General features: G+C 38.9%; 1 protein-coding gene across 5 annotated transcripts in view; it reads left to right on the top strand.

Annotated features, from left to right (window-relative positions):
- rfx1a (regulatory factor X, 1a (influences HLA class II expression)) overlaps positions 1-19,462 on the top strand; it is a 38,961-nt gene that overhangs the window by 10,405 nt on the left and 9,094 nt on the right. For all 5 annotated transcript variants that reach the window (XM_017705898.2, XM_017705899.2, XM_017705900.2 and 2 more), the window contains exons 8-14: positions 10,292-10,411; positions 10,517-10,647; positions 11,251-11,369; positions 11,578-11,687; positions 12,951-13,102; positions 13,457-13,554; positions 15,726-15,875. In XM_017705898.2, coding sequence (XP_017561387.1) covers positions 10,292-10,411; positions 10,517-10,647; positions 11,251-11,369; positions 11,578-11,687; positions 12,951-13,102; positions 13,457-13,554; positions 15,726-15,875 — 880 coding nt within the window. The remainder of the gene's footprint in view (positions 1-10,291; positions 10,412-10,516; positions 10,648-11,250; positions 11,370-11,577; positions 11,688-12,950; positions 13,103-13,456; positions 13,555-15,725; positions 15,876-19,462) is intronic.

The raw sequence follows: 19,462 nt of genomic DNA, 5'->3' as shown, positions 1-19,462 counted from the left end.
ATTACATGAATATGCAATGCAAACAGAAACCGTGTTCCCCTCACAATGCATTTATGTCACAGCCATTGTGAAATAACAAGCGGTGTGGAGCGGTTCCAGATTGTAGATACCACCTGAACTGCATTGCGTCTGTTGTGAAACAGGGTTAAGGCTGAACTTTGGAGGTGTGGAAAAGGGTGGAAACAGTAAATACTGAAAAAATAAGAATTATATTTAGTTGTTATCGCTTATTGAGAATAATTTTGTTAAATATGTGTTTTTTGCTTTTTCCTAATGCTAAAAATGAATAACTTGTTTTTTATAGTCATTTTTACTGAAAAGTAAATGAAGTGCACAGTATTCTCAAAAGTAAGGTGTGGTTGTGGGTGCCAGACAGGGTGTTTTACATATTTAGAAAGTGCTGATCTTCTGAGATTTTCACCCAGAATGGTGCAAAAATACAAAATAATGTCCAGTGATCAGTGGCTGTTTAGGTGTTGACTCTCACAATCAGAGGAGAATGGTCAGACTGAGCTGACAGGAAGGCTAACTCTGATTCTTTACAGTGGTGATCAGAAAAGCACAACAAGTTGAATTTTGAGGAGGATGGCTACAACAGAAGATCACAACAGAGGTTTTTACACCTGACAACCAAGAACAGAAATCTGCAGCAACAGGGGTCACAGAATAGCCAAACCTTGACAATTGAAGACTGGAAAAAAGTTGCATGATCTAAGAAGTCTGGAGTTCTGATACACCATGCAGATGGTCAGAATGTGGTGCAAATATCATGAAATCATGTTGACCACGTTCATACCCTTTATGGCCACAGTTTACCCATCTTCTGATGTTTACTTCCAGCACGATAATTTGCCATGTTATAAAGCACGAATCTCAAACCCTTTCTGTGAACTTGTGAATGAGTTCAGTGTACTTCAGTGGCCTTCACTGTCACCAGATATAAATTCACTGCAATCATAATGGCACCTTTAGAGAATGTGGTTGAACAGGAGATTCACAGCATGATTTCTAACAAACTACAACAATTATGTGCTGCAATCCTGTCAATATGGACCAGATTTCCAAGGAACATTTCCAGCAACTGGTTGAATCCATGCCACAAAGAATTCAGGCTGTCCTGAGAGCAAAGGGAGGTCCAACCCAATTCTCGGTTTTTTAAACAAAAATTGAAAAAGGTAAACAAGATGAGCTCTTATGATGCTGAACTCTCAAACAAGAGCTCTCTTAGGCCTCTTTTACACTTCAGGGCCGAATGGCTCTGAGCATGGAGGGTATTCGTTCCAATGTCATTTCCACACCAGCATAGTTTCACATGCAAAACCTAAAAACAGGACTCAGAGTGTTTTTTCAATACAGTTAGCTAAATAAGTTGGAGTGACAAAACAATGAAATCAAACCTGTTTTGTAGTGTTTTTTGCTGTAGCCTGCTAGGCTAAGCTAACACGAGTGTTCAACACCACCCACAGCAACACAGGATCTGTTCCACTGAACTGATGCTCAAAAACGCCTGTTTAGAGGATAAAGACTCACGTAAGAGATCACAAATTTGAATGTCTGGTATTGAAGTGACAGAAAGATAAAAAAGAATTGTTCTATGGTTTTTTTTAAGCTGTACCAGAAACATTATAAAGGAGGACAGAAGTCAATGGTTGAAATATGAATGGGAAAGCTCGTAATGCTCAACATGGCGTCTGTTTGCGGAGAAAGTCTCGCCTTTCAGGTAAAAGAGCCAGTCAGCTTGCTGATTATGCCATGAGTGGGGACAGCCCCTATATTAGAGAATGTTTGAAGCCCCACTCGCTGTTGAGTGCAGTAGCCAAAACAAGCCAAAAAGTGATGTATTTTGTGCATTAATTACACATTTACAAACTCATTTCAAATGTGTTTGAAACTATAATTTGGCCTTGAGTTCTGAGTATTTTGAGATACAAGCCTGGTCTTCTATGAGTAGAATTAACTGCATAGTTCATAGACTTTACAATAAGGCTCAGTTTCAGTAGCGGATGCTCAAATAACACCCATTTAGGGGATAAATAATTTGAGAATGCGCTGAGAGACTGGTATTGGGGTGACAGACGGAATCAAATGTGTTTTGTGGTGGGTGGTGTGTGTGTGTAGGTATGAAGCTGTTAGCAGTTAGCTGCTCTTTTGTGTAGTTTTCTTTAGTATCTCCTGGTTCTGATTTAGCAGCTCAGCAGATGGTTAAAATGATTTAACAAGTCCACACAGAATGGCACATTATGGCCTTGAGAACCATTTGGCTCCACAGTGGAAAAGAGGCCAAGATGAGCTCATACTTTCCTACTCTCATACAACAGCTCCCTTGTTGTCACTCCTGGATGTAGTTTGCTTAAATGTTGCTGTTGTCAGAAGAATACTACTCTTCATCGCCAAAATGTTAACCTTACAGGAGAGGGAAAAAATATACTTTACTTTTAATGTAAGTCAATGGAACCAGATTTTTTCCCAAGTCATTTTGGGTGATTTATTTTGGTCCATTCTTCATGAAATGTAAAGGACAATAGGCATTTACAAATTATGTCAAAAACTGAAAAACAACAAAAATGAAGATACAAAGTTTTCTTCTGACAACAGCGCTATAATTTAAAACAAAGTAAAATTTTACCCCATTACACTCTGTTAGCTCATAACTGCTAAGAAGTTTACTTACTAAAAAACTTCTTGAGTATAAGAGAAATAAGTAGTTTAGTTAGTGTAGTGAAGATCGTGGTTGTAGTGTAGTGAAGATCGTGGTTGTAGTGTAGTGAAGATTGTAGTTATAGTTTTGTTAAGATTGTGGTTGTAGTGTAGTGAAGATCGTGGTTGTAGTGTAGTGAAGATCGTGGTTGTACTGTAGTGAAGATTGTAGTTATAGTTTAGTTAAGATTGTGGTTGTAGTGTAGTGAAGATCGTGGTTGTAGTGTAGTGAAGATCGTGGTTGTAGTGTAGTGAAGATTGTAGTTATAGTTTAGTTAAGATTGTGGTTGTAGTGTAGTGAAGATCGAGGTTGTAGTATAGTGAAAATCATAGTGTAGTGAAGATCGAGGTTGTAGTTTAGTGAAGATCGTAGTTTAGTGAATATCGTAGTTATAGTTTAGTGAAGCTCATGGTTGTAGTGTAGTGAAGATCGAGATTGTAGTTTAGTGAAGATCATGGTTGTAGTTTAGTGAAAATCGTGGTTGTAGTATAGTGAAGATCATGGTTGTAGTGTAGTGAAGATCGTGGTTGTAGTGTAGTGAAGATCGAGGTTGTAGTTTAGTGTGTATCGTAGTTTAGTGAAGATCGTAGTTATAGTTTAGTGAAGATCATGGTTGTAGTGTAGTGAAGATCATGGTTGTAGTTTATTGAAGATTGTGGTTGTAGTTTAGTGAAGATCATGGTTGTAGTTTAGTGAAGATCGTGGTTGTAGTGTAGTGAAGATCGAGGTTGTAGTTTAGTGAAGATCATGGTTGTAGTTTAGTGAAGATTGTGGTTGTAGTGTAGTGAAGATGGTATTTGTAGTTTAGTGAAGATGGTAGTTTAGTGAAGATCGTGGTTGTAGTGTAGTGAAGATCATGGTTGTAGTGTAGTGAAGATCATGGTTGTAGTGCAGTGAAGATTGTAGTGTAGTGAACATCGAGGTTGTAGTTTAGTGAAGATCGTACTTTAGTGAAGATTGTGGTTGTAGTTTAGTGAAGATCGTGGTTGTAGTTTAGTGAAAATCGTGCTTGTAGTCTAGTGAAGACCGTGGTTGTAGTTCAGTGAAGATCGTGGTTGTAGTGTAGTGAAGATCGTGGTTGTTATGTAGTGAAGATCATGGTTGTAGTGTAGCAAAGATCATGGTTGTAGTTTAATGAAGATCGAGGTTGTAGTTTAGTGAATATCGTAGTTTAGTGACGATCATGGTTGTAGTGTAGTGAAGATCGTGGTTGTAGTTTAGTGAAGATCGTGGTTTAGTGAAGATCGTAGTTGTAGTTTAGTTAAGATTGTAGTTTAGTGAAGACCATGGTTGTTATGTAGTGAAGATCATGGTTGTAGTGTAGCAAAGATCGTGGTTGAAGTTTAGTGAAGATCGAGGTTGTAGTTTAGTGAAGATTGTGGTTGTAGTTTACTGAAAATCGTGGTTGTAGTATCGTGAAGATCATGGTTGTAGTGTAGTGAAGATCGTGGTTGTAGTGTAGTGAAGATTTACATTGTAGTTTAGTGAAGATCGTGGTTGTAGTTTAGTGAAGATCGTAGTTGTAGTTTAGTGAAGATCGTGGTTGAAGTATAGTGAAGATCGTGGTTGTAGTGTAGTGAAGATCGTGGTTGTAGTGTAGTGAAGATCGAGGTTGTAGTTTAGTGAAGATCATGGTTGTAGTTTAGTGAAGATTGTGGTTGTAGTGTAGTGAAGATGGTATTTGTAGTTTAGTGAAGATGGTAGTTTAGTGAAGATCGTAGTTGTAGTTTAGTGAAGATCGTGGTTGTAGTATAGTGAAGATCGTGGTTGTAGTGTAGTGAAGATCGTGGTTGTAGTGTAGTGAAGATCGAGGTTGTAGTTTAGTGAAGATCATGGTTGTAGTGCAGTGAAGATTGTAGTGTAGTGAACATCGAGGTTGTAGTTTAGTGAAGATCGTACTTTAGTGAAGATTGTGGTTGTAGTTTAGTGAAGATCGTGGTTGTAGTTTAGTGAAAATCGTGCTTGTAGTCTAGTGAAGACCGTGGTTGTAGTTTAGTGAAGATCGAGGTTGTAGAGTAGTAACGATCATGGTTGTACCGTAGTGAAGATCGTGGTTGTAGTGTAGTGAAGATCGTGGTTGTAGTGTAGTGAAGATCGTGGTTGTAGTGATCTCAGAAGATCGTAGTTGTAGCTTAGTGAAGATTGAGGTTGTATTTTAGTGAAGATCGTAGTTTAGTGAAGATTGTGGTTGTAGTTTAGTGAAGATCGTGGTTGTAGTTTAGTGAAAATCATGGTTTCTAGTATAGTGAAGATCGTGGTTGTAGTGTAGTGAAGATTGTGGTTGTAGTTTAGTGAAGATTGTGGTTGTAGTGTAGTGAAGATTGTGGTTGTAGTGTAGTGAAAATCGTGGTTGCAGTGTAGTGGAGATTATGGTTGTAGTTTAGTGAAGATTGTGGTTGTAGTATAGTGAAGATTGTGGTTGTAGTTTAGTGAAAATCGTGGTTGTAGTATAGTGAAGATTGTGGTTGTAGTGTAGTGAAGATCGAGGTTGTAGTTTAGTGAAGATCATAGTTTAGTGAAGATTGTGGTTGTAGTTTAGTGAAGATTGTGGTTGTTGAGTAGTGAAGATTGAGGTTGTAGTTTAGTGAAGATCGTAGTTTAGTGAAGATCATGGTTGTAGTGTAGTGGAGATTGTTGTTGTAGTTTAGTGAAGATTGTGGTTGTAGTGTAGTGAAGATTGTGGTTGTCGTTTAGTGAAGATCGTAGTTGTAGTTTAGTGAAGATTGTGGTAATAGTTTAGTGAAGATTGTGGTAGTAGTTTAGTGAAGATCTTGGTTGTAGTGTAGTGAAGATCGTGGTAGTAGTGTAGTGAAGATCGTGGTTATAGTTTAGTGAAGATCGTGGTTGTAGTGTAGTAAAGATTGTGGTTGTAGTTTAGTGAAGATCTTGGTTGTAGTGTAGTGAAGATTGTGGTTGTAGTGAAGATCGTGGTTGTAGTGTAGTGAAGATTGTGGTTGTAGTGTAGTGAAGATCGAGGTTGTAGTTTAGTGAAGATCATAGTTTAGTGAAGATTGTGGTTGTAGTTTAGTGAAGATTGCGGTTGTTGATTAGTGAAGATCGAGGTTGTAGTTTAGTGAAGATCGTAGTTTAGTGAAGATCGTGGTTGTAGTGTAGTGGAGATTGTGGTTGTAGTTTAGTGAAGATTGTGGTTGTAGTGTAGTGAAGATTGTGGTTGTAGTTTAGTGAAGATTGTAGTTGTAGTTTAGTGAAGATTGTGGTAGTAGTTTAGTGAAGATCTTGGTTGTAGTGTAGTGAAGATTGTGGTTGTAGTGTAGTGAAGATCATGGTTGTAGTTTAGTGAAGATCGTGGTTGTAGTGTAGTGAAGATTGTGGTTGTAGTTTAGTGAAGATCGTGGTTGTAGTGTAGTGAAGATCGTGGTTGTAGTGTAGTGGAGATTGTGTTTGTAGTTTAGTGAAGATTGTGGTTGTAGTGTAGTGAAGATTGTGGTTGTAGTTTAGTGAAGATTGTAGTTGTAGTTTAGTGAAGATTGTGGTAGTATTTCAGTGAAGATCTTGGTTGTAGTGTAGTGAAGATCGTGGTAGTAGTGTAGTGAAGATCAAGGTTGTAGTTTAGTGAAGATCGTGGTTGTAGTGTAGTGAAGATTGTGGTTGTAGTTTAGTGAAGATCGTGGTTGTAGTGTAGTGAAGATCGTGGTTGTAGTGTAGTGAAGATCGTGGTTGTAGTTTAGTGAAGTTCGAGGTTGTAGTTTAGTGAAGATCGTGGTTGTAGTGTAGTGAAGATCGTGGTTGTAGTGTAGTGAAGATTGTGGTTGTAGTGTAGTGGAGATTGTGGTTGTAGTTTAGTGAAGATTGTGGTTGTAGTGTAGTGAAGATTGTGGTGGTAGTTTAGTGAAGATCGTAGTTGTAGTTTAGTGAAGATTGTGGTAGTAGTTTAGTGAAGATCTTGGTTGTAGTGTAGTGAAGATCGTGGTAGTAGTGTAGTGAAGATCAAGATTGTAGTTTAGTGAAGATTGTAGTTTAGTGAAGATCATGGTTGTAGTGTAGTGAAGATCGTGGTTGTAGTTTAGTGAAGATCATGGTTGTAGTGTAGTGAAGATTGTGGTTGTAGTTTAGTGAAGATCGTGGTTGTAGTGTAGTGAAGATCGTGGTTGTAGTGTAGTGAAGATCATGGTTGTAGTGTAGTGTAGATCGTGGTTGTAGTGTAGTGAAGATCGTGGTTGTAGTTTAGTGAAGATCGACGTTGTAGTTTAGTGAAGATCATGGTTGTAGTGTAGTGAAGATCGAGGTTGTAGTTTAGTGAAGATCGTGGTTGTAGTTTAGTGAAGATCATGGTTGTAGCGTAGTGAAGATCGTGGTTGAAGTGTAATGAAGATCGTGGTTGTAGTGTAGTGAAGATCGTGGTTGTAGTGTAGTGAAGATCATGGTTGTAGCGTAATGAAGATCGTGGTTGTAGTGTAGTGAAGATCGTGGTTGTAGTGGAGTGAAGATCGTGGTTGTAGTTTAGTGAAGATCGTGGTTGTAGTGTAGTGAAGATTATGGTTGTAGTGTAGTGAAGATCGTGGTTGTAGTTCAGTGAAGATCGAGGTTGTAGTGTAGTGAAGATCGTGGTTGTAGTGTAGTGAAGATCGTGGTTGTAGTTTAGTGAAGATCGAGGTTGTAGTGTAGTGAAGATCGTGGTTGTAGTGTAGTGAAGATTGTGGTTGTAGTGTAGTGAAGATCGTGGTTGTAGTTTAGTGAAGATCGTGGTTGTAGTGTAATGAAGATCGTGGTTGTAGTGTAGTGAAGATCGTGGTTGTGTAGTGAAGATCGTGGTTGTAGTGTAGTGAAGATCGTGGTTGTAGTTTAGTGAAGATCGTGGTTGTAGTGTAATGAAGATCGTGGTTGTAGTGTAGTGAAGATCGTGGTTGTGTAGTGAAGATCGTGGTTGTAGTTTAGTGAAGATCGAGGTTGTAGTGTAGTGAAGATCGTGGTTGTAGTGTAGTGAAGATTGTGGTTGTAGTGTAGTGAAGATCGTGGTTGTAGTTTAGTGAAGATCGTGGTTGTAGTGTAGTGAAGATTGTGGTTGTAGTGTAGTGAAGATCGTGGTTGTAGTGCAGTGAAGATCGAGGTTGTAGTGTAGTGAAGATCGTGGTTGTAGTGTAGTGAAGATTGTGGTTGTAGTGTAGTGAAGATCGTGGTTGTAGTTTAGTGAAGATCGTGGTTGTAGTGTAATGAAGATCGTGGTTGTAGTGTAGTGAAGATCGTGGTTGTGTAGTGAAGATCGTGGTTGTAGTTTAGTGAAGATCGAGGTTGTAGTTTAGTGAAGATCGTGGTTGTAGTTTAGTGAAGATCATGGTTGTAGTTTAGTGAAGATCGAGGTTGTAGTTTAGTGAAGATCATGGTTGTAGTGTAGTGAAGATCGTGGTTGTAGTGTAGTGAAGATCGTGGTTGTAGTTTAGTGAAGATCGTGGTTGTAGTGTAATGAAGATCGTGGTTGTAGTGTAGTGAAGATCGTGGTTGTGTAGTGAAGATCATGGTTGTAGTTCAGTGAAGATCGAGGTTGTAGTTTTGTGAAGATCATGGTTGTAGTTTAGTGAAGATCGTGGTTGTAGTGTAGTGAAGATCGTGGTTGTAGTTCAGTGAAGATCGAGGTTGTAGTGTAGTGAAGATCATGGTTGTAGTGTAGTGAAGATCGTGGTTGTAGTTTAGTGAAGTTCGAGGTTGTAGTTTAGTGAAGATCGTGGTTGTAGTGTAGTGAAGATCGTGGTTGTAGTGCAGTGAAGATCGAGGTTGTAGTGTAGTGAAGATCGTGGTTGTAGTGTAGTGAAGATTGTGGTTGTAGTGTAGTGAAGATTGTGGTTGTAGTGTAGTGAAGATCGTGGTTGTAGTTTAGTGAAGATCGTGGTTGTAGTGTAGTGAAGATTGTGGTTGTAGTGTAGTGAAGATCGTGGTTGTAGTGTAATGAAGATCGTGGTTGTAGTGTAGTGAAGATCGTGGTTGTGTAGTGAAGATCATGGTTGTAGTTTAGTGAAGATCGAGGTTGTAGTTTTGTGAAGATCATGGTTGTAGTTTAGTGAAGATCGTGGTTGTAGTGTAGTGAAGCTCGTGGTTGTAGTTCAGTGAAGATCGAGGTTGTAGTGTAGTGAAGATCATGGTTGTAGTGTAGTGAAGATCGTGGTTGTAGTTTAGTGAAGTTCGAGGTTGTAGTTTAGTGAAGATCGTGGTTGTAGTGTAGTGAAGATCGTGGTTGTAGTGCAGTGAAGATCGAGGTTGTAGTGTAGTGAAGATCGTGGTTGTAGTGTAGTGAAGATTGTGGTTGTAGTGTAGTGAAGATCGTGGTTGTAGTTTAGTGAAGATCGTGGTTGTAGTGTAGTGAAGATTGTGGTTGTAGTGTAGTGAAGATCGTGGTTGTAGTGCAGTGAAGATCGAGGTTGTAGTGTAGTGAAGATCGTGGTTGTAGTGTAGTGAAGATTGTGGTTGTAGTGTAGTGAAGATCGTGGTTGTAGTTTAGTGAAGATCGTGGTTGTAGTGTAATGAAGATCGTGGTTGTAGTGTAGTGAAGATCGTGGTTGTGTAGTGAAGATCGTGGTTGTAGTTTAGTGAAGATCGAGGTTGTAGTTTAGTGAAGATCATGGTTGTAGTGTAGTGAAGATCGTGGTTGTAGTTTAGTGAAGATCATGGTTGTAGTGTAGTGAAGATCGTGGTTGTAGTTTAGTGAAGTTCGAGGTTGTAGTTTAGTGAAGATCGTGGTTGTAGTGTAGTGAAGATCGTGGTTGTAGTGCAGTGAAGATCGTGGTTGTAGTTCAGTGAAGATCGTGGTTGTAGTGTAGTGAAGATCATGGTTGTAGTGTAGTGAAGATCGTGGTTGTAGTTTAGTGAAGTTCGAGGTTGTAGTTTAGTGAAGATCGTGTTTGTAGTGTAGTGAAGATCGTGGTTGTAGTGCAGTGAAGATCGAGGTTGTAGTGTAGTGAAGATCGTGGTTGTAGTGTAGTGAAGATTGTGGTTGTAGTGTAGTGAAGATCGTGGTTGTAGTTTAGTGAAGATCGTGGTTGTAGTGTAATGAAGATCGTGGTTGTAGTGTAGTGAAGATCGTGGTTGTGTAGTGAAGATCGTGGTTGTAGTTTAGTGAAGATCGAGGTTGTAGTTTAGTGAAGATCGTGGTTGTAGTTTAGTGAAGATCGTGGTTGTAGTTTAGTGAAGATCATGGTTGTAGTTTAGTGAAGATCGAGGTTGTAGTTTAGTGAAGATCATGGTTGTAGTGTAGTGAAGATCGTGGTTGTAGTGTAATGAAGATCGTGGTTGTAGTTTAGTGAAGATCGTGGTTGTAGTTTAGTGAAGATCGTGGTTGTAGTTTAGTGAAGATTGTGGTTGTAGCGTAGTGAAGATCTTGGTTATAGTTTAGTGAAGATCGTGGTTGTAGTTTAGTGAAGATCGTGGTTGTAGTTTAGTGAAGATCGTGGTTGTAGTTTAGTGAAGATCATGGTTATAGTTTAGTGAAGATCGTGGTTGTAGTTGTAATAAGACGTGCATATGCCCAAGAGACTGTCCAGTAACATTGACTGTACCTGCTTTTCTTGCTATGCACTGAATTAAAAGAAAAAAAAACTTATAGAGCTGGTGTAATTAAGATGCTTCCATGCCTGATCATTACAGAGGGAACTCTAAATACCACTACTATGGGCTGAGGATCAAAGCCAGCTCCTCTCTTCTCCGGCTGATGGAGGACCAGCAACACCTGGCCATGAGACAGCAGCCATTCTCACAAAAACAGAGGTATTCTGTCTCTTTGTTTTAATCTTTTTTCTCTTTTTTCCATGTTATTCATTTTCTCAATCACTGCTTTCCTGAACTAAAATTGTCACTGCTCATATACATTAGGTTGAAGCCAGTCCATAAAATGGAAGGAATGACTAATGGAATGTCATCAGGAACGGGACAGCAACAGCAGCAACAGGGATCAGGTCTTTCTGATATCAGTGCTCAGGTGCAGCAGTACCAGCAGTTTCTGGGTAAGTACACAAGGCTGTACAAGCACCCACCAGGCATAGTTGTGGTGGGTTTGGTTGAGGCTTATATGAATTTCCAAGCTAACCATTAGTAATTTGCACTTGAACAGTTGGGTTAGTCATAAAGTTCCATGCTAACAGTGTTTAAAGATTGTATATCATCATTCATGGTATGTGAACTAGGACTGAACAGTTTGAAGAAAATATCTAATTGAAATTTTTCTGGGCAATATTGTAACTCTGATTTAAATTGCAATTATTTTCTATAACTGAAAAGTCTATGCTGATTTGTTTGGCCAAGAACACACCGGCATATACATTTTTCTGGGTTAAGGCTTGAGCACTGAATGTAGCGTGCAAGGCTGCCAGTTTAATTGACAAGGACTGTCAAAATTTATTATTAGACTGATGATCAGGGGGTTAGGAAGGTTGACAGGTGAATAACTTTGTAAATTGCAAGCCCAAACCACTACAGGTCAGGCAAGTGTTCATTGGCTGAGCAAAATGCAAGACAACAGTGAGGGACAAACTCAGACAGACAAACTGAAGTTAAGGAAATCCCAAGCCGAGTTTTTTGATTAATGGCTTCTATTGCTCTTTGTACAGATGCATCTCGTGCCCTCCCAGAGTTCCCTGATATCGACTTGCAGGGGAAACCTTTGCCAGAAGGTATCGAGCTGGAGCACATTAAGAGTTTTCAACTGCTCTACAGAGAGCACTGCGAGGTAATCCCGGACTCTTGTCTTTCTATCCGTCTGCCTTCCTGGCAGGCCCAGTATCTTGATGGGCCAGGGAGAACACCAACCATTTGCTGCTCAGCTGTAGTCTTCACAACCATTATCCCTAGGGTCCTAATTTCCTGAATGAATTTGACTGTTTTGGCTTGAAATGTAAGAACGCTGTGTATTAGTGGGTTGCTCTGTGCTCCTCCAGGCCATCCTGGACGTGATGGTGAACCTGCAGTTCACACTGGTGGAGACTCTGTGGAAAACCTTCTGGAGATTTAGCGAGAGCCAGGCTGGAGACACAGCCACGCTAGCTGTGTGAGTAGGCTGCTCTTTACTCACACACACACACTCACATAGATATATGTTCAAGCATTTCAACTTGTCATGTGATTAACTTATTTATATGAGTCAATTACATGACATGCATTTTTGTTCTGTTTCCTATTAAATAATTCAAGAAACACATCACATATATCACATTACTCTGCAACATCACTTCCAAAAAAGTTGTGATGCTGTGGAAAATGTAAATAAAAATAGAATGCAATGATATGCAAATCATGTTGATCCTGCATAGTCTATAAATACAATCTTGTGACTAAAGCGTTTTTTTCATGCAGGTTCAGGTTTCTGTTAACAGATTGATTAACCTACAAGCATCGCTACTATAAAGTTTACTGATTTTCTTTTATTACCACATTTCTATCATGTTATAAGCATTCAACATATTGTCTTTTCATATTTCACCACATATTCTGGCACAGCTTCATGTGTGAAACTGAAATTTGTAATATGTTGAAAAGGTAGCTTTAAAAGTATCCAACTCATTAAAAAACTTGTTTGTAAATTCTGATTTCCTTAAATGTCTTACATCACATCCGCAAAGAAAGGACTTTTATCCTGACATGCTTTTTATGAAAGGTCATTAAAGTTCTGAAATATGACTGTTGCTACATACAAGTTAACACTGCACCAAACTGACATTAAAATAGTGGTAGCCTCACCAAAATGCACCAACTAACCAGCAAGCTTTGTCAAGTGTAGTTACGTTGCTTTAGCAGTAGTAGTCTGCAGTTTGAGTATGTGGTGTTGGTGTATAAGTGTTGAAGTTTAGTAGTAGATTGTCTTTTAATGTGACATAATTCCAGCATACAGGATCATTAGCTTACTTGTAGAATGTATGTAGCATTATCCATATTTTGACTGCGAAATGGCCTCATATTTCAGAGGATCCAGTGACCTGATTTTACAAATACTAGCCATCTCAAATCAATACATTGCATGGAATTTTGCAGTTACAAAACAACACATCGTATCCTTTAGTTTTAGATCTTAAAGCCTTATTTGTCATTGACCAACATACCACAGAGGTGTCCAGTATTGTAGATAATGTAGTTAAAAAGCACACAAATCTAAGTATTAAGCAGTTATCAGTCAACCACTGTCTTGTAGATAAGCTCATTCTACACAGTCCACTCTCAGAAGGTTTAGGAGAAACAATATGAGATTGTGAGGTTAATGATTGTGTAGATTTTGAAGGGAAATTTGTGCAAATATTTCTGTTATTTGGTGTTTCAGTCATGACGAGTCAGAGAAACGGCTGCCCAAGTCATGCCTGGTGATGCTGTGTAAATATGACCCAGTGCTCCGCTGGAGCCGGGACTGCGACAACACGCTGTACCAGGGCCTGGTGGAGATCCTCATACCAGACGTACTGAGACCCATACCCAGTAAGTTATCTCTCAACACTGCTGAAAACACCTTTCCCCAAGGCAGCCTATGAGAAAAGTCACTGAAACCACTGTGTTAGAGCTGCTCTTACAACATGCCACTACATTACACAACTACATACCAGGCTGTAGAGCAGTGGTGTCTATTTCTGGTCATGGAAGGTCAGACTTCAGCACAGTTTTGTAATTACTCTGATTAAATGCACCTCTTAAACCTCCTAAATATGGGTTGAATCAGGTGTGTTTGAGCAAAAAAATCACCAAACTGCACTAAAAGAAGTGATGTGAAATGCTATTGATGCTGTACGGTTCCACACATACCACTTGACAAATCGTTCCATTCTTTCCATGAAGGTGCCTTAACTCAAGCCATCCGTAACTTTGCCAAGAGTCTGGAAAGCTGGCTCACTAACGCCATGATGAACATTCCTGAGGAGATGGTCCGCATCAAGGTCAGAACAGCTGAACATTTACAGCCTGGATTATAGAAATAATAAATGGCCTCATTCACCAACATTCTTAAAAAGGAATTATTTCTTAAAACCCGCTTACTCACAAATATTCTAACGTTTGCCAATGTTTTGGAAGAAGAAGTCCTTAAGACTTTTCTGAAGAACAAATTTAAGAAAAAACTTGGGAAGATATTGGTGAATGAGGCCCTTTCTTAACGTTCAGTTCTGTTAGCAATAAGTCGATGTCCCAGACGATGACTTGCAGAGGCATGTTGTTTGTACAGTAATAAACACTGATGAGCCAAAATATAATGACTGCTCATAGATGACTCGAATAACCTAGATTATCTCATAACAACGGCACATGTCGAGGTCTGGGATATATTAGATGGTAAGCAACAGTTGGTTCTTGCAGTCGACTTCTGGGATGTGGGAAAATGGGCAGGCATGAAAACCTGAGTGAATTTCAAGGGCGAAATCATTATGACCAGACGACAGGGTTGGAGCATCTTCAAAAAAGGAAAGGTTTGTGGGATACTTCTGCTGCAGCACTAGGTGTCAGTACCAGCTGACAGTGGTCTGAGGAGCAACAGTGAACTAGCAATAGCATGTTGAGTGCCCAAAGGTCATCATGTGCAAGAGCAATGAAGATTATCCCATCTGATCTGACCCTAACCCTAACCCTAACCGACAGAAAGGCTACTGTGGCTGAAGTCCATGTAAATGGACATTGGAGTAATGATGAGTTCCAGTGATGGAAACAGGATGCACTTTGGGAAGAAAGCAATCCATTGGAGGGAGTATGAGGCCCTGGGCAATGTTCTGCTGGGAAACCCTAAGTGCAGGCATTCATTCAGATGTCAATTTAAAATCTGACTCCTACCTAGACATCATGGTGTCTCCAATGGCAATGGCTTCTTTCAGCAGGATAATGCACCCTGCCACACTGCTCTCATTGTTCAGGAAGGGTTTGAAGAACATGATGATTTCATGGTGTTGATCTGCTCCCAGATTCACCAGATCTTAATCAGATTGAGTAATCTGGAATGTGCTGGAATAAGAAGTCTAATCTGCAGCAGCTCCACTTCATAACGTACAGGACTTGAAGGACGTTTTAGTGTCTGATAGCACCTAGCACCTTCAGAGGTCCTAAGGAGTCCATGCCTCAGCAGGGCAGAGCTGTTTTGGTAGCACACAGAGGACCAACAGCTTATTAGGAAGGTAGTTGTAATGTTTTGGCTCATCTGTGTATGTATTGTTGACAGATGAATACACTCCCCATATGGGGACACTTTGTCCTCTTTTTGCACCTCCTTTTTCTGGCTTTCATGGTTAAAAGACATACCTGCAAATGTGTCATAAAACATCTGTCAAACACTTACAAATTCAATAAATACATTAAAAATGAAACTGTTCTCAACTTGTAATAAATGCTATGATCATTTGTTGCCACAACAGTTATAAATAATTTTTCCTTTTTCTTATTAATTATCAGCACATATATCATTATTGAGCTATGTTGCTTAAATATTCAAAGCAGCATGCAGATTAGACTAAGAACTAAATTATTAGTGCACTTTGTTCATCTAGTTTAAGAATACACTGCTGCATATAATATATTCTGTCCAGATGCTGCCCCCACCCCCTTATCAGACAACATGCAGGGTGAGTCAAAAGTCACAGGACACCGTTTTATTTTATCTTATTTTTTATGCTGTCACAAGCCTCCACGATGCGGTGCTGAAGGTGGTATTTGTTGCGGATTTTCTCAGCAAACACAATTTGTTTGAGATGAAAGTCAGATAATAACCCAGAGATAAAAGTCGATAATAAAATAAAAAATAAAATAAAATAAAACCTCTCCTGTGACTTTTGACTCACACTGTACATTCAATATGTTAAGAAAAAAACAAGCTTTTTGTGTTCATTTTGAAAAGTTAGTTGTCCCTAAACTTCTGACAGTTGACATTTCACACTTCAATTTAAGCCTTACTGATGTGAGCTAAGGCACAGCTGTATAAAATGAATGCATGTCATTAACATCTGGAACGCTAGGATTTCATGTATATTCTGACTGTTGCAGGCAATGATATTGTCCCTTCACCTCCTTGTTCAAGCTCAGGCAGCTGTGCTGAACTGTACTGACATTAGACTCTTCTGTTTATGTCTAGGTGACGTGTGCGAACGCCTTTGCGCAGACCCTGCGCAGGTACACATCTTTAAACCATCTAGCTCAGGCTGCCCGCGCAGTGCTGCAGAACACCGCACAGATCACCCAGATGCTCAGTGACCTCAACCGAGTGGACTTCGCTAATGTGCAGGTCTGCCTGAGCATGTCTCTATGTGTGAGAGTGAGAGACACTCCACATGCCATTCCTTATATCACAGCTCTATATATACACCACTTAAATCTGTCCTGAAATATTACACTATTACATTGTGTGATGTGATGTTAGCTGTGTATTCCTTCCTGTGGAGTAAAGTGTTTGAGTAGTTTGAGCATGACAGTCTACTTTTAGATTCTTTTTATTTTAGATCAGTATGGGTATCAAGAAGTACTGAAGGTTTCTATATTGGTATCAGAAAAAAGTGCTATGTCTAGTGTCTACTAACAAAAAGAATTATGTTTTATTTACAGTACTGTGCAAAAGTCAGAGAGCATCTTTCATTTATTTAATTTTCAGTCAAAATGGACATCAGGTTATACATTATTCAAGAGATATTTCTGAAGAGGTTACATATAAGTAAATCCATTTGCAGAAGTTAAAAACAAACCTAACAACCCGGAGTTAAAAAAAATGAGTTATACAGAATATGACACTGGTAGACCACCAAAATTGTCAAGATCAGATAAACAGTACTTAAAGCTTTTGTCTGTGAGAGAGAAGCTCTGCTCTTACTTCAGATCTGCAAAAAGATGCTTTTGTCCACAGATGCTTTTGTCCATCCTTCCAATGTGAGATGATAATTCAACACATTGAAAGGATGTGTAGCTGTCAAGAAGCCATTACGTAGAAAATGAAACAAAAAAAATGATTTGAACAGTTAAAACTAGTTAATCAAACAAAGAAGCTGCTGGTGTTCTCAGAGAAATGGACTGGCTACTCAAGAGGATCCAAGGATTACTTGGATCTTGAGACGCAAATACAACCAACAACAGAAAATACAACCAACTATTAAGACTGAACTTTATATCTGTAAAAACTGAAAGCACTACATGCTGAAACACTAAATACTGAACAACATGATACTATATTTTGTTACTGATGCTTCTGTGTAAATTTCTGTTGAACATGTTTTTTTTGGGGTGTTTTATAGATTTGACCATAAAGTAAATAGACGGTACTGTATACAACACCCACTCAAAGTCGCTTTTAAAGTAGCATTATGCTAAAAGAGAAAAAAAGGCATGTATTGGGGTTTGCCAGAGCTGAGAAGTGAAAAATGAGAGAGACTAAAAAAAAGTCTCTATTAACACAGTCAGATCTATAGATAACATTTCATGACTTTCATGTCTGTGTGGGTGTGTAGACGTGACCTCTGGTTTGTCAAAGCTGAGAGGGACTGAAACATTCATTTACATGGTGTCATCTGAAAGCATGATGACCGACAAGAAGTTTGTCTCTAACAGAGTGATGACTCTACAGTCTCAAGTGCTAAAAAGCCACTGCGGGTGTTGTCCCAAAATATTTCTGGGTTTTTTTTTTGAGGGGTTCTTTCTCATGCTTTCTCTTCTTCTGATCTGACAATTTGGACCTGACTAATATAAACATTTTGTGACTGAAACCAACACTATTTCAATAAGCTATAAATTCCAGTAACCAATAACACTGGCTAATATAATTAAATACATCCAATAATTAAACACACTCCAGTAGTTTTAGGTAAACAGTGATTTTGTTCAGCTGTGGATTGTCAGGTATGATCATCTGTTCTCAGTTCGCATTTTATTCTCAAACTACAAAAACTGAGAAAGAGGGTCAGTGCTTTCCAAACAACTTAATTACCTCTTTTTATTGTTTTTTGTTCTTTATTGTTGTCAGTTCTCTCCATAGAATGATTTTTTGTGTTATGCTACAAGTTTAGGGGGTACATTTTAGATACATTTTACGTGTTAATCAAGATGATATTTTGTTTTCAAATTTAGCCTGCATAGTGTTAATAGAAGGTGATAAATGTAATAATAATAATCATACAAGACAGCTGAAAGTGCTTTACAATATGTATATTATATAATATACAAACATAAAACAAATAATAAAATGCTAAAATAAATACAAATGTTTTAAGACACTTTTAAATATTCATTTTCACGCATCATTTTTAATAATGCTTTTTAATAGTAAGGGTAGTTTCCTGATGAAAATTAATGGGCCCATATCCTAAATTATTCTTGTATTATTTTCTCCCTTAAGTCCATTTAACATTCTTATCTTAACATTTGTGTGGATTTAATTACCAAAAACAATCCTAATCAGTTTTTAAATGACCATTTTCTGACCTCTGTTTACACCTTAGAATTAAACAGTCTGTTTTGTTGCTATGCCTTTAAGACTGATATATGTAACTAATCTTTGTACTGACTAGCTTCTCTGTTTTATGCCTCATTCGGAAAGTTGTTCAGGCTGGAACACTCCTTAAGCAGAGCTAAAGTGTTGTAGGCTGAAAAGTGTGAAAATGTACCGGTTTTCATGACATCACAGAAACAACTAACTGAAATCGTGCTGGTTTCGCAGCTTAGTTTCCAGTTTCCAGATGGACTATATTGACTGGGCAACATAGTGTTAACATATTAAATTAGGCTGTTCAAAAGAAATAGAAAACTCAATTTTCCATTATACAGGCCCTTTAATGGGCACAGAGTTGTATAACTTTGGTGCATAATAACAGAAAGCTGTTTCCCATTAGAAGTTTGCACTACTATGGATTCCTGTGGGACCACGTACAATATCTTGCATCGTGGGGCTACTTTTCAGTGTTGCTCATAGGAGCGGACGGGAAATCAGACCCCTTCTGGTGGGAGTGGGTAGAAGCACACATGAAACAAAATTCTACAATTTAATGAATAAAGGCCCAATTCACTCATACTGCTTCTGTGTGGCGTGGGCGACACAGAAAGTCTTGCTTTTCAGTTCAGCACCCATGTTAACTGGTCAGTGATTTCAAACAGGCTGTGCATACGAAGCAGCAGGGTTCCAGATGCCAGACTGAAGCACAGGGTGTTTAGAGAATAGAATCGGGATGTAATTATTTCAGTGTAATTTGCACGTCACGCAATTTTAAAATTACACTGAAATAAGCCATAAAAATCAATAGAAATGAACCAGAATACCATATGAAAACGTACACATTCCGTGCTGCAGACAGATTTCCAGGTTGGTCTATCAGGCTTGAAACTGAATGCTGTTGAAGACAAAGAAATATACAATGCACTTTATATTTTTGTTGAGCAGAGTGACTGATGTGACCATTTATCTGTCTGGAAAAGGGGATATCTGTGTAACTTTCTCCCTGCTGTGAATCTGGTGTTAGAGAGATGGAGGAGCCTTAAGTCTGATGGCCACAGCTGCCCAGCAAAACACCAAACATAACCACTCTGTGGTTTAATTAACTCTTCCTTTGTTTACTGTGAATAAATGGCTGTGTCAGATATTGGATGTGTGTGGAATTGCGTGGGTGGGAGTGGGACAAATTGTTTCGATTGCAGGCAGGAGCGGAAGAAATGATTCTGGTTTTCTGCAGGAGCGGAACTGAAAAAAAAAACAGTACTGCACAGACCTACTTCCCGTCTCTTCCCTGATTTCTCAGCACTACAAGAGGAAGTGAAGTCTTCTAGTTTAAAGCAGGAGCCGCCTAAATCTCCAGCCCAAGTTCTCTGAGCATTCTCCCCTTCTACAAACATACACTC

This window comes from Pygocentrus nattereri, chromosome 14, assembly GCF_015220715.1.
Source record: "Pygocentrus nattereri isolate fPygNat1 chromosome 14, fPygNat1.pri, whole genome shotgun sequence".
NCBI lineage: Eukaryota > Metazoa > Chordata > Actinopteri > Characiformes > Serrasalmidae > Pygocentrus > Pygocentrus nattereri.
This window is presented reverse-complemented; position numbering and strand designations above follow the sequence as displayed.